Below are 15946 nucleotides of genomic sequence, written 5' to 3'. Positions count from 1 at the left end.
AGATTGAGTCTGCTCGTGCCCAGTTCTCTTTGGTGAGCTGGGAGATGGGTTATGGTCACCAGAGGCCACAGCCAGATCCCGGGGCCTCCCTCCCCGAGCCTGCAGGACATGGCCTGCTCAGCATCCCCTTGCAATGGAATAGGCACAATTCCTTGGACAGGTTGGCGGGGGCGTGATGTATGGCCATGCTCAAGTTAGATGTTCTGGGGAGAAGGCAATGGTGATTTTCAATCCGCGAGTTATGGAGCTGTGAGGGAACAAAGAGAAGGCAATGTCCTAGGTTCACCAGGTGACATTGTCATCATCTCAAGAGCACCCTAGGAAAGATCTCCCAGAAATAATCAGGCTCAAAATGAACCTATTAATTCTTTTTCTTGTGTTTGTATACTCATGCTATATATGCACTTATGCACAAATGCTTGGTTGCCATTGTGTCTGCCTGTATTCTTGGTCACATTTGGATATCATTTTGTTCTAAAGGCAAAAATATTTAGCAGTTTCTAAGTGATGATTACATCCTGGTTTTTCAATATATTCATGGAGGGTTTAAGAACATTGTAGCAACCTTCCTGACAAATCAAAATGGTAGGAAAGATTGAGCTTCAAAGTCTATGGATTTATAGGCCACCAGAAAGATACTTTATTGTTGACAATATATAAAAACTGAGGTGACCCCACATCATACAGCCCTTGATTATTGAGTAGGCCAAAAGTAGGAGGAAAAAGCTTGGTTTTAATGCAACTTAAACCCTCTTATGGTACTTCTCCAATCTCATCTCGTATATCCTGTAGTAATGGGCTCTGTTTTAGTTATCCCAGGTTTTGTCACCTATTCAGTAGTAATGGCCTTGCCTTGTGGAACATTTATAATGGACTACTTACTGATCAGAATGTCAAAAATGATAGATCTTCACTCTTCTGCCTGCCCAAAGGAAATCTCTAGAGAGAGTAAACTCAAATAAAGCCAGAAAGGGATAGTGTGAAATACCAGAGCTAAATTTGGGATTTGCATTTGAGGAGCTGATTTCTTTCCCACTAATAGAAAACAAAACTGCATCAAATGGAACAGAAATTGCTCTTCCAAATACCCTATTATTTTTTGCAACCTTTACCTCCAGAGTTAAATTCAACTTAACAAAAAGTCAACTGAGGAACTGCTAAATATTTTTGAAACTCACATATGCTGTTTGATACTGTGAAAAACAGCTAGATTAAGAGATGTGGTGTTTACTTGGATACTTTCTTTATCAACATTAGAATTAAACCCTCAGCTAAGATTTCAGCCCCACTCATGTGTGTTATGTGGATTGAATGTACATTTCAGGGCTTAAACCACAAGGCTGCTGCTTGGCAGATCTTTCTACATTAGCTTAAAAGTAGATTTTTGTCCAGAGTGACCCAGTGTATATCTTTGACCTACAGTGAAGGACAGAAATAATATCTGCCTCAGATGAATGATGCTTTTGAATTCTATATCTTTTCTAGGAATAGCTCAACAGCCAATATAGACCAGAAAGGTTATTAAGATTTGTGCCTACGGAGGTTCTTTAATAGGTTGGCACTTCTGGCTTGTAGCTATGATTTCATTTTTCTAGAATGAGAATAATAGCCAGGAACTAATACACATTCATACTTGCTAAATATGGAGACAGGTGTCCAGCAGAGGCTGTCTCAAGCCTAGTAGTGACTACTTTTTATATAATTCGGCTATCGCTATAGATCATTTGTCTTAATCTTAGATCGTTATTTCAGTCCAGCCACATTGGTTGTATTGTATTTCTTTTACTTGCCTTCAAGTTCACTTTATTGGAACATGAGTAAATCAGTGTTAAAACAAGTCCTCCAAATCAGCTAGTGATGTGACACCAGCCTGACATATTTGCCTGAGTGAAACTCTATATAAGAAAATTTGCCATTTCTGTTAATTATATATTGACATGAAAGAGGCATATTGTCCATCTTACACTGTGGATAGCTAATAATTAAGAAAACAAATATGGGCTGTTCATGAACTGGTTGGAGTACAGAAAATACATTTCATTTTTACTTTGGCAGCCTCTCCTCATGTTCTCCTCCATCCGAAGTTGCATTCTATATAATTAGGAATCAAGATTACTAGCGTCGCTGTAATTGTAGGAGTGGAAAACAACCATTTTCTTTTTAAAATCAGGATGATATGCTAAGCAAATGAGAATAGATGATTGTATCTAATTGGTCAGGTAAAGAAGCCTCCTGAGATTTAGATCACACAAAATGCTAAAATCATAGATGTTCGGGAGGCACCTTTTGAGGTCATCCAGTCTCGCCTGGCACCCTGGCCTAGCATCCTTGCCAGGAAGCCAGTCGGTCCCTGTCTGAAGCATGATAGTGTCAGTCCTCTGTGGGGGAGTTGGCCAATACTGAAGAGCAGAATGAGCTGCTTCCCTGCCCCTTCCTCTGCTCAGTCCTCCCAGCCTCTGCCACTCAGTCCTTTGCATGAGAGCCATTAAAAACTCTTCGACTTTCCTCCAGTCCACTCCTCTTACCTTGAACACACTAGTTATTTTCATTATTTCTCATATGTCATAGTTTCCATACCTTTTATCTTTCTGGTTGTCTTATACTACATAGTTTCAGTTCACTAGTGCTCCCCTAAAATTTTGCTGTGCTCAGCGTAATTAATGCAGACTTTAGGAGGGCCATTGCCTCTTTGATGTGGATGCCATCATGCAGGTAAAGGAGTATTAGCTCTTAACAGTTTCCTTATTCTGTTGCCTCATATTGAGCTTGTGGTCAACTAAAATGCTCAGGTCTTTTTTTACATGAACCCCATTTAAGCCACATATCACCTATCCTGTTCTTATGCAATTGATTGGTTAACCAATATTGCAGAATTTTATATTTATTTATGTTAAAAATTGCAGTTTGTTTGTTGCAGCCCAGTGCTTCTCAACAGGGTCATGGTGGCAATTTGGGAAGAGGCTTCCTTCACTGGGACTGTACTATGCATTGCAAGAAACTTAGCATTTCTAGTCCCCTTCCTGTTAAATGCCAGTAACCACCTCTAATTGTTACTAAAACTATGACACATACAAACACCCCCTGGCTTGAGAATGACTGTTTGAGTCCATCTTTGTAACCAGTCAGGACTGACTCTCATTAGAAATTCACTTTAGAAATCTGTGTGTCCAGGACACTTCAACCCATGTGTATATTAAAAGTAAAGAAGTAGAGCAGTCAGTGGGGATCCCAGCCTAAGCATAGAGCCCAAGAGCAGGCAGTTCAGTAGTCTTCCAATGCAGTCGTCATCTAACATTTGTATTAGCTGTTGCTTCCAACCTTGTATGAACACTTATTTGCAATATCTTTGTCCAAGTCACTGATAGAAATGTTGACTAAAACAAGGTCAAGTACAGAGCCCTTGGACTGCCACAATGGCTTCCTTCTGGCTCGGTGGCTCAGAAGGTAGGCCACCTGATGCCACGGTGCCACAGTGCTCTCTCATGGTTTGTATTACTTTAGTGGAAGGTTCAATGATTCCTTTAATAAAGTTAGTTACAATGTAAGTGAGTTAAAGCAGCTTTGTGTTTTGCTTCACTGCTGAGTGTAGTCTGGTATTAGTCTTCTTAAGGGAAGAGGTGGAAAAGAGGGCATTCAACCATAGACATATGGTTATTGACTTTCTAATGGAATACCAATGTTCTTGTTCATTATAAAAGAAGGGGGGAGATAAGCAAAAACAAGTACAATGAGCCTGAATTCAGGTCACACTCTACCTTTGATCATGTCTCTGTATTGAGTCTAATCACTCATCTGAGAATGACCATTACCAATCGGTTAAGCTTCAGCTAGTTGAGTTGGTTTAGCTCAACAACTGATAATAGCTAGGGTACCTAATTGTTTGGGTCATCGAGATCATTAAGATAGATCAGCTGTTCAAAAGCTGATGCATTTCTTAGTAGTTACTATTACGTTGACCAAAAAAGTTGACCATCATAATGGGTCAATTTGATCATCTGTATGAAAGTCACTGTGATACCTCAGAAAGATTCTGCATCCATGTTATTTCATTACTCATCCTGCCCAGATTCCTTTTAAATATTGCCAGGTGTTTGAGTGAGTGCTGCTAAATTCCAGGTGTCATTTACTTACTGCCTGAGACCCACAGATGATGATTTACATACTCTATCCCTGGCAGAAAAAATCCATCATATGCCTCTTTGAACATCTCTTTGCCTTTGAAATGGCTGACAAAGAAAGGCCTATAAAGCCTTATTAAGGAAAGAAGAGCAGTGAAGAATTGAGATCTGAAGAGATAGGAAAAATGAAAAGCATTCCATGAATCTTGAATCTTAGGCTGACAGAATATCCCACAAGTAAGAGAACTTTTGAAGTTCTGGATTCTTTGGAAGCTGGAATTTCCTTTTCACCAGAAAAAAATTCCTCATTCAGTACAAACTCAGGGCCTGCTTTTAAACACTGGAAAAGATGACTGCATTGAGCAATCAGAGTCAGGTTTATCCAGTGTGTGGGCACATGAATAATAGAATACATAAGAAAATTAGAGAAATGCTTCGCTTTGTTTTATATACATATTCCTGCAGACTTGTGTGTAAGAAAATAAAATATGAATATCAAAACAACCTAGAACAATTTTTGGAGGATTACTAATCATACCTTGATTTATTTCATAAGTGTGTACATTTGCATATCAGGTTGTCTTAATGTGGGTCACACGTTCACCAAATGGTTAGGGCCAAGATATTTCCTATCATTCCACCAGGCACAAAAGAGGTTATGTTACTGGAAGCTTTGTGTTACTAGCAACTACTTATTCTAAAAGCCACAGAACCGTAGTGATTTGGGAGACACAAGAATAATCAGATTTGAAAAAACATACAACTCAGTGTGATAGAGTCTCTCAAAAGAAAGATCTTGATTCCTGCAGCCCTGGCATGTAACCGACAAGCTTCTAAGTGATGTGGAATTGGCAAGCACATTTGACATGTTGGCCCACCGTTACTTTGGTCTCTGCATGTTCCTCTGTTCTCACCTTCTTCTTCATTCCCACATCATGTGACATAAGTTGATATTTCCATCTCATTTCTCACAAAAGTTCCTTGCATTTAGTGGACTCTTACTAAATGTTTGCTAACTTATTTGCATTCCCTGGATTGCGTTGCTATGATTCTGGCATCTTTTCTATCCTTTTTCCATCTGAACATCAGAGACAATCAGGCAGTCTTGCCATGTAATAAAAAGAACAATGCATCTATCGTATCTTTGAATCGTAGTATGAAAAACAGATAAACTGTAAGAAGAATAGATTTCCAAGTGCTGGAGAAATTAAAAAATCTAGATGTGGGTGGAAAATTTCCCTAACCCCTGTGTCCCTGGGTTGGCTTGCGAATGCCAACTTGTGAATGGAATGCCGTGTTTGATGAAGATGGTACATGCTGGAGCCCGCATGCCATCTGGGCATTCTCTGCTGTTAAGGACTGGAGCCCTCCCACAACTACTTCCATTTGGTATCCTCAAAGCTTCCTGACTCCTGGTCTCAAGGACTTCATACTTCTCATTCCTGGTGTACCTCTCTGCTCCTTGCTTTGTACCTTTTTGGCAATAAAAATTTGATTTTCACAGAATGCATGCAAAGAGTTATAAAATGCATGAGCATTAAATGGCATTAGTATATTTATGATAAGCTGCCTTATAAAATCCAAAGGAGGAGACCTATTCTTTTTTTTTTTTTTTTTTTTTTTTTTTGAGACAGAGTCTCGCTCCATCGCCCAGGCTGGAGTACACTTGCACTATCTCACTCACTGCAAGCTCTGCCTCCCGGGTTCACACCATTCTCCTGCCTCAGCCTCCCGAGTAGCTGGGACTACAGGCGCCCACCACCGCACCTGGCTAATTTTTTTATTTTTGTATGTTTAGTAGAGACGGGGTTTCACCGTGTTAGCCAGGATGGTCTCGATCTCCTGACCTCGTGATCCGCCCGCCTCGGCCTCCCAAAGTGCTGGGATTACAGGCGTGAGCCACCACACCCAGCTGGAGGAGACCTACTCTCTAAGTATCTCTAGATAATGTGGTTAGAACTAGTCATGTCACCAAATACTGTGAGCAATATTTAAGGTATTTTGGAACAAGAGCAGTCTGGCCCTACTGGTATTCATATCTAGGTATACCAAAGATTAGGAAAGCCTGAACCTTTTGAATTATACATTTTAATGTGCCTAAGGGGGAAAAAAAAGCTGGACATAAGCTAAATCCTAAGTTAAGTTGTGTAATAAACACACCATTGAAAGTGGGCCTTGGAAAAAGTTCTGAATTAAAGAAAAGCTGCATGTGCACGGAATGCAGTGTGATACATTCTCTAAAGCAACATGTTGTAAAATTTTACTGCTTTCTTGTTGTGTTTTATATCTTGTTCTCTCCAGGCTTCGTGGACTCGACCAGAGAAGCAAGAGGTATAGCTTGCCTGACCACTAGCCAGTCTTTAGTTTCGAAAGCATTACAGTTTAACTCACCATTGCAGTTTAATAACCAGACATGCTAAACTAATTAGTAATTTAGCTAGATTAAAGAATAGGTTGATAGTGGTAGATATTACTTAGCAATAGTATCATTTTAGGATGAGCAAGCAAGCTGTGTTGGGAGTGGATGAACAAATCCATATTATTTCCTAAAACTGGATCTTACTCTCTTGCTGGTGCTGGTAAAATCACATCCAGGTAATTATACCAATAGAAATAAATTGCCCCCAATTCCCAGGCCAGGCATTTTGAAATGATGAAAGTTTTTTGACTCACATGATTGATGTGGCTCTGGACCATAAAGTCACAGAGTTAGTGATCTAAAAACCCACTCCTCCCTTTCCTTTCCAGCTCAACTCATCTTGTTGCTCACTTATTTTATAATAATCAGTCTTGGTAAATTATCACGTCAAGTTTCATCTCAAAAGCAATGCAAATGACATCTCTCGTTGGTTTTCCCAAATTGCTAAACATATCTCCATTACTTTTATAGACCATTAAATGTATGAGATTAGAATGATGTGGTACAAATGGTTTTATGTTTTTTAAAGTCAGTAGCATTTAGCCTTTGAAATTTCTCTGACTCATTGCTTCAGTTTGGATAATGTGGGACTTAGTTTGAAAACTGAAGCTAAATATTAATCTTTAGACCTTGATTGCCACATCTCAAGACCCTACTTATGATCATGCCTATAATTTTTTACCTGATTTATATGAAGTGACATACAGTGAAAATAAAACCAGTAGACTTCAGATGAGATTCAAGGATCTAATCTCTAAGGACCTTTTTAAAGTAGCCTTTGCCTTTTATCCAGATGGGGCTTTGATCGTGTAATGCTATAAATGCAGAACATGATGATCCTATAGATTCTGGATTTTAATTTGGTAAATCTATCCTCTTAATCTTTCAGAAATGATAATTATTCATAACATATAACTCATGTGTTCAGGTCAAGGCCATCCATATTGATATGCTGTTTAATATTTAAAAGTTGACTGCCTGTCCCCAGGCACTGATCTTAGTTTCTGCACATGAACAGGCTGCCATTGTCAAATTCGGTTCATTCTAAACTTCCTGTGTATAAGACCTTCCTCCTCCCTGTCACTGGGATGACTGTTAAGTGCACATCCTCACTGAGATGCTTCCCGCCTGTGGCACAGGAATCACTTAGTGCTGTCACAGGTTGGGTGCTTTATTGTCCAAAAGTCATGGACCCACTGGGACTGGGGAAGAGAGAGAAGAAGGGTTAATTATCAACCACTCTTAAGCAGCTACAGATCTCATTCTGCTTGGCCTCATACAACTTTCCTTGCCATTCTCGTTTAGACCTGGTTGAGGAGGAGGTGAGATTTATCAGGGAGCATTAAGGAGATGTTAAGAGAATTATTATTGTAAGTGGAAGGAATAGGTTTTCTCCCAGGAAAGCAGACACCTCACTCCATTTTTCAGAAGTGTCCTTATCGTGAGTGTCTTACTTTGGACATAATTGACTTTCAAGTGGATGCTGCCCCTAGGGCTCAGAAGTTCCATTGTCTCCTGTTTGTCTCATTCGGAGATGAAGACCATAAGTCCAGATGAGTGCAAAAGAAGGCTCGGGTTATGGCCAATTTCATTTTGTAAGTTCTAAAAGCGTTAGCACTTTTACCTGGAAGGAGGGAGACAAAAACGTTTTGATAAGAAGAATAATCATCATTACTCTTCATACTTTTGGGGAAAAAAGGAGTTTTCTTGCCATCAATATCTTTCATACTTGCCCAGAGCTCGTCTGCTCCTTCTGCTGCAGCCTGGGTGGTCAGCATAACTTTTTGTCTGGATGGCTGGTAGGTGGCACTCCCTGAAGCTGTGTAGGAGCCAGAGTAAAAGCATTTCAGGGGAAGATAGTCTAATGACACTGGAGTCTATCTGTGTATTCTCAAAGGGAGAACTGGGCATCTGGCAGATAATTCCATCACCAAATCTGTAGTGAGCCTACTGCAAAATAAGAATTCTCTTTAGAAGGCTGGTCTGTGGACATCATTAAACAAGAGAAATTTCCACATGGAGAAATTTCCTGAAAGAAACTAGATAGGAATCAAAAAAAAAAGCATGGCTGTCCATGCAACTGTTTTCTAAGCTTCTCTTCAACCATTTTCTAGATTATTCCGAGTAAAGACTCGGAATATCCCCTGCTTTGTTGTCATTAAGGTCCTATTCTTGCCTACATTAGTTTCTCTGCCTCTTTTGTTATAACATCTCTTCCTTATGGAAATGTTCTCTTGACTTCCAGAAGAGTATGGTTCAATTTCCAAGTTTGTGTGTGGCAGCCGCAGGACAAGTCTGGTCTGTGTCACAAAGAATTTTAGTTCAGTTGCTGGTTGATATCACAGAGATCACCAGAAAGGCCAGGGGTTGTCTTTAAGTTCCCTCTGCCTTCAGTGCTGCTTTGTTTGGACAAGTAAGAGAGACAAGCAGGTCAGCACAGCCCTTTAGAGATACCTGCAGGGATGGCCCCATGCTCTCAAGGCCACTAGTCTAGACTCACAGGTGAAGACTTGTGTGTATGACGTATGAAAATAGTCCTGGAATGTATCAGCACTGTCACCCCTCAAAACTCCAGTATCACCAACAAACTGGGTGTCACGAGGCTTCCTAACGAAGTGCTCCACACCTGTTTGTTGTCATCTCTCATTAATGTGTGGCATCTCCTGGGATGCGTCTTTCAACCAACCAGTGTCCCAGATTTGTAGGTCAAAGCAGAGCAACAGAGAACTCATCCCAGGGAGGAATGGCACTCACAGCAGTAGGCAGTCATGACTTTGCTTGGCTCTTCTGTCTTCTTGCTAGAGTAGTTTTTCAGCTTCCAGACATGAAATGCGAGGGGCTGAGATGACCAGAATAGACTAGCTCTGTCAGTGATGGTCCAAGGGACTTCTCCTGGTAAATCTGCTGAGACTGCTGAACAAGGCTAGTGATGCCTTTCTTGTGAGCTTCCTACTCTGGCTGCTGTATGACATTGCAGTTCTGGGCTTCAGGGCCCCAAATCAGCATATCCAAAGAACCTGAAGCCAATAGTTCTGTCATTCTTTAAAGACCCAATGCATGGGACGACAGATGCCAGGTGCAGAATATAACCACCTGTCCATCCCTACAGAACATCATATACTGGAGACAAGAGGGCCCAGCCTGCACAGAACAAGACCTTTTCTCCAGATCACTAACTTTCCTGAGAATCTGAAGTTAGGCCACATGCGTAGACTCTTCTGGGCCAGCATTTTTTACTTAGAATGTCAAGGGGAAAATCCGCTTGGAAATACTCCAGTACCCATTGCCTTAGGACCATGTACTTATTCTCTTTTTAACCAATCATTATAATTCCAGAGATTTAGGAAGCCCATTGCTGTATCAAGGACTATAAAATGGTGGTGGCCAAGGTGTCAAGGATCCCAGACCTGCCTAGGACTCTCTGTACCACTGTCCCTGGAGAGAGAACCCAGTTACTCTCACTTCCAGTGCAGTGGCTCCTGATCTTTGAGTTGTTTGTCTTGTTTTTACATGGGATTATTTCACTTTTAAGCATCCAGGAAAGAGGCATCTGCAGAAATAAGGATTTCTTTAATAATTTCTTATGTTGGGCACTTGGAATGTCCTGCTACGGGTAAATGCACCGTGGAACTGGCAGGTGGACAGACAGAAAGGACAGGGTAGCAATGCAGTTTTCCCAGCATCTCATGAGGTAGGGCTGCTGCTGCTGCTGCTGCTGCTGCAGTATCTGCTGGCTGGAGGCTTTGCTTCCATTTTAGACATCCCAAACAAAGTCATCTTGGGGAACCTAGCCCCAAACCAATCTTGGCACTTAGATCAGGCTGCCTGACATAACTGAGTCTCATTTTCTGTTTTGGATACTCCCAAGTTTTCATGCTGCTTCCCAGAGCCTCCCCCATTAGATGGTACCTAAAGTAAGAAAGCCATTGATACAGAGAGGAGAGAGGAAGAGAGACAGGTCACAGACAAGCGATGGCCTAGTCTCCTAGACCCCATCCTGCCATAGCACTCTTGCCCTCCGCTCTGCCTCGGGCTCTGACACGCTCCCTTTCCCCCCGGCAGACTCTGGATGGGCACATGGTGGTGCGCAGCCATGCCCGTGTGTCATCGCTGACCCTGAAGAGCATCCAGTATACTGACGCCGGAGAGTACATCTGCACCGCCAGCAACACCATCGGCCAGGACTCCCAGTCCATGTACCTTGAAGTGCAATGTGAGGAATAAATGGGGAAGGACATGGGAGGGGTGGGGCAAGGTAGGGTCAGGATGAGAGAGGAAAACAGCAGCAAGGACCTACCTGTACCCTATGAGTTCTGCTCACATTCCCTGCAGCTGGCTCTGGGCCATTCAGAGCTCTGTTCCCAAGCCACCCCCCACACACCATCTCCAGGCTTCTTACAACCCTGCTGTGCCCTTGAGTCTTTGCATGCTGTGCACAGGAATTCTAAAACGGCCCTGACCTCTACTATACCAGGCACTAGCTCTGCTTTGGGGCACACCTTCCTTCCCAGTGCCAGGAGACAGGATATGGGGGCTTCATGATCATGGCAGTGATCCCGATAGTCATTGTTATTTATTGCAGATGCCCCGAAGCTACAGGGCCCTGTGGCTGTGTACACTTGGGAGGGGAACCAGGTGAACATCACCTGCGAGGTATTTGCCTATCCCAGTGCCACGATCTCATGGTTTCGGGATGGCCAGCTGCTGCCAAGCTCCAACTACAGCAATATCAAGATCTACAACACCCCCTCTGCCAGCTATCTGGAGGTGAGTCAGGATGGGGGTGGGGCAGAGCAGAGAAAGCGCAGTTTGACTCTAGATGGGCTCCAAAATGCAGCTCAAGTCCTCTCTCCTACTTCTCTGGCATGGGCTAGAGAAGACACTGGGCCTCTTTTCAGCTCCCCTTCGCCCACTCTACCAGTCCCCTCCCTGAATGTGCCTCTCCCATGAGCCCCTCTGCTATTCTTTTCTCTTGTTTAAGGCTGGGCTGGAGCTAATGATTTGTACTTTACTAGTTCTGTTTTTTACTCACTTAATCCAGTAAATAAAGATCTGAGTCTGTGACCATCCCGTGGGACACTTGTAACCCAAGAGCTTCTTCTTCTAAAGGTGACCCCGGACTCTGAAAATGATTTTGGAAACTACAACTGTACTGCAGTGAACCGCATTGGGCAGGAGTCCTTGGAATTCATCCTTGTTCAAGCAGGTGAGTGTCCCTTACGGCAGCTGCCACAACCCCCCACCTACCCCTGCCAGTCCAATTTGTGTACTTGAGTGATTCCAGGATATTGGGAAGAAGAAAGGGCCAGGGTCAGCAAAGCCAGAGGGTTGGGAAGCTGGGAGTCATTGGATCTGCGCATGGGGCATGTTGGGGAAGAAGCATCTGGTGAGATGGGCCAGGAGTACAGGATACAGTGACAGGATTCCCAAGAGTGAGCAGAAATGAAAGAGATGTGCCTTGTGACTGGGAGTTAATGGTCTTGGGCCAAACTGGGCTCACCTGGGTCTCCATATGTGTCCTCCCCACAGACACTCCCTCTTCACCATCCATCGACCAGGTGGAGCCATACTCCAGCACAGCCCAGGTGCAGTTTGATGAACCAGAGGCCACAGGTGGGGTGCCCATCCTCAAATACAAAGCTGAGTGGAGAGCAGTGGGTGAAGAAGTATGGCATTCCAAGTGGTATGATGCCAAGGAAGGTGAGTTGGGGGAGTCGGTGTTTCCATTGGGATCATGAGTACCTCGGTACTCAGATGTCCGCACTGCCATCCTGTGCGTGTTCCTAGAGAATTAGGAACTGCACCTCCAAAATTAGGTCAAAGTCACATCTGCAGGTTGATCTCATGTCACTATCTGTCCACCAGATTTTTTTTTTTAAAGATCAATTCTAGTTATTTTTATTAATATAAAATATAAATAACATACATTTTATATTCCATCATTTTTAAGTGTACAGTTCAGTGGCATTAAGTCATAACCATCACCACTATCCATCTCCACAACTTTTTATCATCCCAAACTGAAACTCTGTACCCATTAAACACTAACTCTTCATTCGCTACCTCTCCCTAGCCCCTGGCAACCACCATTCTTTCTGTCTCTATGTAGCTGGCTATTCTAAGTACCTCCTATAAGTGGACTCATACGGCATTTGTCCTTTTATGGCTAGCTTATTTTATTTCACTTAGCATAATATCTTCAAGGTTCATCCATGTTGTAGCATGTGTCAGAATTTCCTTCCTGTTTAAGGTGGAATAACATTCCATTGTATGTATATGCCACATCTCATGTATCCATTCCTCAGTCAGTGATCATTGGGGTTGTGTCTGCCTTTCGGCTATTGTGAATGATGCTGCTGTGAACATGGATAGCCAGTTATCTGTATCTGTTTGGTCCTGACTTTCAATTCTATGCATATGCCCAGAAATAAAATTGCTGGACCAAATGATAAATCTATAGTTAATTTTTTGAGGACCCTCCCTACTGTTTTCCAGAGTGGCTGCACTATTTTAACAGCAGACTTTCACTCTTTTGTCATCCTTCCCATATTCTCATAACAGCCAGCATGGAGGGCATCGTCACCATTGTGGGCCTCAAGCCCGAAACAACGTACGCCGTAAGGCTGGCGGCGCTCAATGGCAAAGGGCTGGGTGAGATCAGTGCGGCCTCCGAGTTCAAGACGCAGCCAGTCCGTAAGTAAAGCCAGCTGCCCACCTTTTCTCAGCCCACCCACTTCTCCCTGGGGGCAGCGGGGGACCCTGAGCTGGCCCATGTCATTGTTCAGACCACAGCTTTTTGTCTTTCAGATCCCTCTGCTCCTGGAGGCCCCACCTCCTAGTTCTCTGGTTCTCAGTGACAGCTAACACACAGTCCCTTCATTCTCTCTTTCTCCAAGGGGTTGGGGACACTGTCCTAGTAGCCGGTCCAGCTCGTTAGAATAACAGCCGCGGGGAGGGCACCAACACATTATTAAAGGAAGTGGGGAGAAAACCAGGAGTGGGTTGTCAGAGGATCTGGGAGAGTTGCTTTTTGACAGGCCACAAAAGCCCTAAGCATCCAGTGACTTGCAGGACACGGGTAAAGATGGTGACAGTTCACATAATGCATTGTGAGATTGTTGATGCAGCAGAGATATTAAGTCAGAGACAAATGGAAACTGCTATAGAATATGTGAGCAGTAGCAGAAACCCAGCAAAACCAAGGGGAAGAGGTAGCCCTGGCCTTGGCCTTTTCTGCTCCTCTCCCTCCCATAGCAAGAGCATTCCCCATGGCCTCTTTCAAGAGAATTGCTTCCCCCTCATTCCACTCAGGGATGTATCTCTAGGTTTTCCTCTGCCATTCCCTCTTTCTTTAAACTACGCCTATCCCACTGTGCCCTCCCTTCCCACCAGCAGCCAGGCTCCGGGCAAGCTCTGCTCCTGTCATACCCCTCTGCAGACAGAGATACTGCCCTGGGATGCTCCTGAGTCCACCCAGCTAAAGAAGATGCCATAGAACTAAATTCCTGAGTGTTCACAGAGTTCCCTGGGCTCTCTGACCCCTGGATTGAAAATGCACCTGGGAGAATCCTTTGCTTCCTTCTCTTTGAAGCCAGGGACCTGCAAAGGGACCCACTACCCTTACCTCTTCCCAGAAATAGGAAAGCCTGTCTCATCTTCCTTCTACAGGAATGGCTTCTTTCTCTGGATTTGAAGTAACTTGATAATTTGAGTTTCCAGCTCCATGTGCTCTGCGGATTCTAGTCATTATCTTTTACATCTTTTTTTTTTTTTTCTTGGGTCTGTCTCTTGTCTTTTCTTTTCGTCTGTGTTCCATCCATGGGAAATGCAGATAGCCCTCCTCCACGTAAGTGCCTCTTCATACCTCATTACCTGTTTCCATAGCGTTAACATCTGCTAGTTCTAGTTCTTAATTTAGTTCTGGTCCCTTTTTTGTTCCCTAGAGGCTGAAGTAGATGATATTGTCTGGGCCCTAACCACACTGACTTTAGTCTAGTTGTGCTGTTGTTAACGTCTGTAGGTTACTCCAAGAGGCTAACACTCTTCCTGTTTTAGAGCATGCAACTTCTGTGTCTTTGGAAATTGTGCTTATTTATTAATTTTTGTGTGTGATGATTACCCCACGGCAAAGATGATGTTTGCTGAGCCAAGCATGGTGGAAGTCTGCAGATGGGCCCTGAATAACATGCTATAGCCCCGCCTCACCTTCAGCCAGGATGCCGGGAAAGTGACCACAGCCCCACCAGGTCACTATTCAAAATACCTTGAAGGAAAAAAAACCTGAAAGGATTTTCATATTTGCTTTTAGGAGATAAAGGAATTGAGCTCAGTTGCTTCCTTGCTTTTTGTCTGTCAGCTTGGTAGCTGGAGGGGAATAGGAGGATGGCCAGAGAGGCTCCTTGTAGCTGCCATAGTCAAAACATAGCATGAACTTTGGTTCTGAGCCATGGGCATGTCCCGCAGGCAGCTGTTGCAGAGTTAAGTCTCTAGTTCCGGTCAGCTCTGTTCTTTAGCATGTAGTTACTTGCAGTGTGCATCTCTTTGTTTGGCGAAGACTAACCAGCTAATGTAGGAGCTCTTCTGCCATGCATGGTAGGGAAGGGGAGATTCCTCACTAGAAGGACACCCTAATCATGGAAGCTGTACATAGAGGACACAGGGAACAAGGGTAACAGAGAGATGAACTGTGGTTTGACCCCGTCAGCCTGCAGAGATGCCCCTAAACTTCCCTTCTCCTGAGATTTGGCTCTTCCTAGGCTGAACCAGAATAACAGAGGGAGGTGTTACCCAGACAGACACCGAAGAAAAGGTATTCAGGAAGCTGTACAGTCTTTTCAGAAAAAGGCTCCCTGCTCCTGAAAGGTACCCAAGGAAGCTTATCTTTCTAACATTATTCAGAAATATTGCAGCAACAGCAAAAACTAAGTAGCTACATGTAGGCATTCTGAGATTTTGAGCAAGTGCCAAATCCCCCCTCAGCAGAGTTGGTGCGGGATGAACCAGCTCTTGAAGGCATCAGAGTTGGGGGATGGAGCCATCAGGCTGGACTGACAGGTACCTGCTCTGGGCGTGCAGCTGCTATGCCCTAAGCAAGTTTGGGAGGAGTCACTCTGGGCATGAGAGAACCTTCCTTCTGGATCTTCCCTGATCTTTAACTCATGGTTCAACTGAGTCTCCAGGTTTCCTCTGGTCTGGATTTGATCAGTAAATGAATGCTGGCTTAGTTACATTAAAGAGAGGAAGGCTGGGATGAGGCTCCCCTCTGAGTTTCTAACCAGTGACTGGAGTTTGAGTACTGAATCAGAGTAACTGGGTCTTGTACTTCAAAGGCCACAGTGGTTTTCATGCATTGCCAGCTCAGTTCTTGCAAAGGTGAGATTTTATATATGTATAAATATATATATATATA

At 43.5% G+C, this 15946-nt stretch overlaps 1 protein-coding gene across 17 annotated transcripts in view; it reads left to right on the top strand.

The window, feature by feature from the left end:
- The window catches only part of NCAM1 (neural cell adhesion molecule 1), a 315308-nt gene that overhangs the window by 258874 nt on the left and 40488 nt on the right, over positions 1 to 15946 (top strand). For 6 of the 17 annotated variants that reach the window (XM_017883165.1, XM_017883171.1, XM_017883163.1 and 3 more), the window contains exons 9-15: positions 6420 to 6449; positions 10600 to 10750; positions 11120 to 11304; positions 11647 to 11743; positions 12067 to 12237; positions 13099 to 13230; positions 14369 to 14383. In XM_017883165.1, coding sequence (XP_017738654.1) covers positions 6420 to 6449; positions 10600 to 10750; positions 11120 to 11304; positions 11647 to 11743; positions 12067 to 12237; positions 13099 to 13230; positions 14369 to 14383 — 781 coding nt within the window. The remainder of the gene's footprint in view (positions 1 to 6419; positions 6450 to 10599; positions 10751 to 11119; positions 11305 to 11646; positions 11744 to 12066; positions 12238 to 13098; positions 13231 to 14368; positions 14384 to 15946) is intronic. The other 11 variants (XM_017883174.1, XM_017883175.1, XM_017883169.1 and 8 more) reach the window with 3 other exon arrangements.

The sequence above is a fragment of the Rhinopithecus bieti genome, unplaced genomic scaffold (genome assembly GCF_001698545.2).
Source record: "Rhinopithecus bieti isolate Rb0 unplaced genomic scaffold, ASM169854v2 scaffold_11964, whole genome shotgun sequence".
NCBI classification, from domain to species: domain Eukaryota; kingdom Metazoa; phylum Chordata; class Mammalia; order Primates; family Cercopithecidae; genus Rhinopithecus; species Rhinopithecus bieti.
This window is presented reverse-complemented; position numbering and strand designations above follow the sequence as displayed.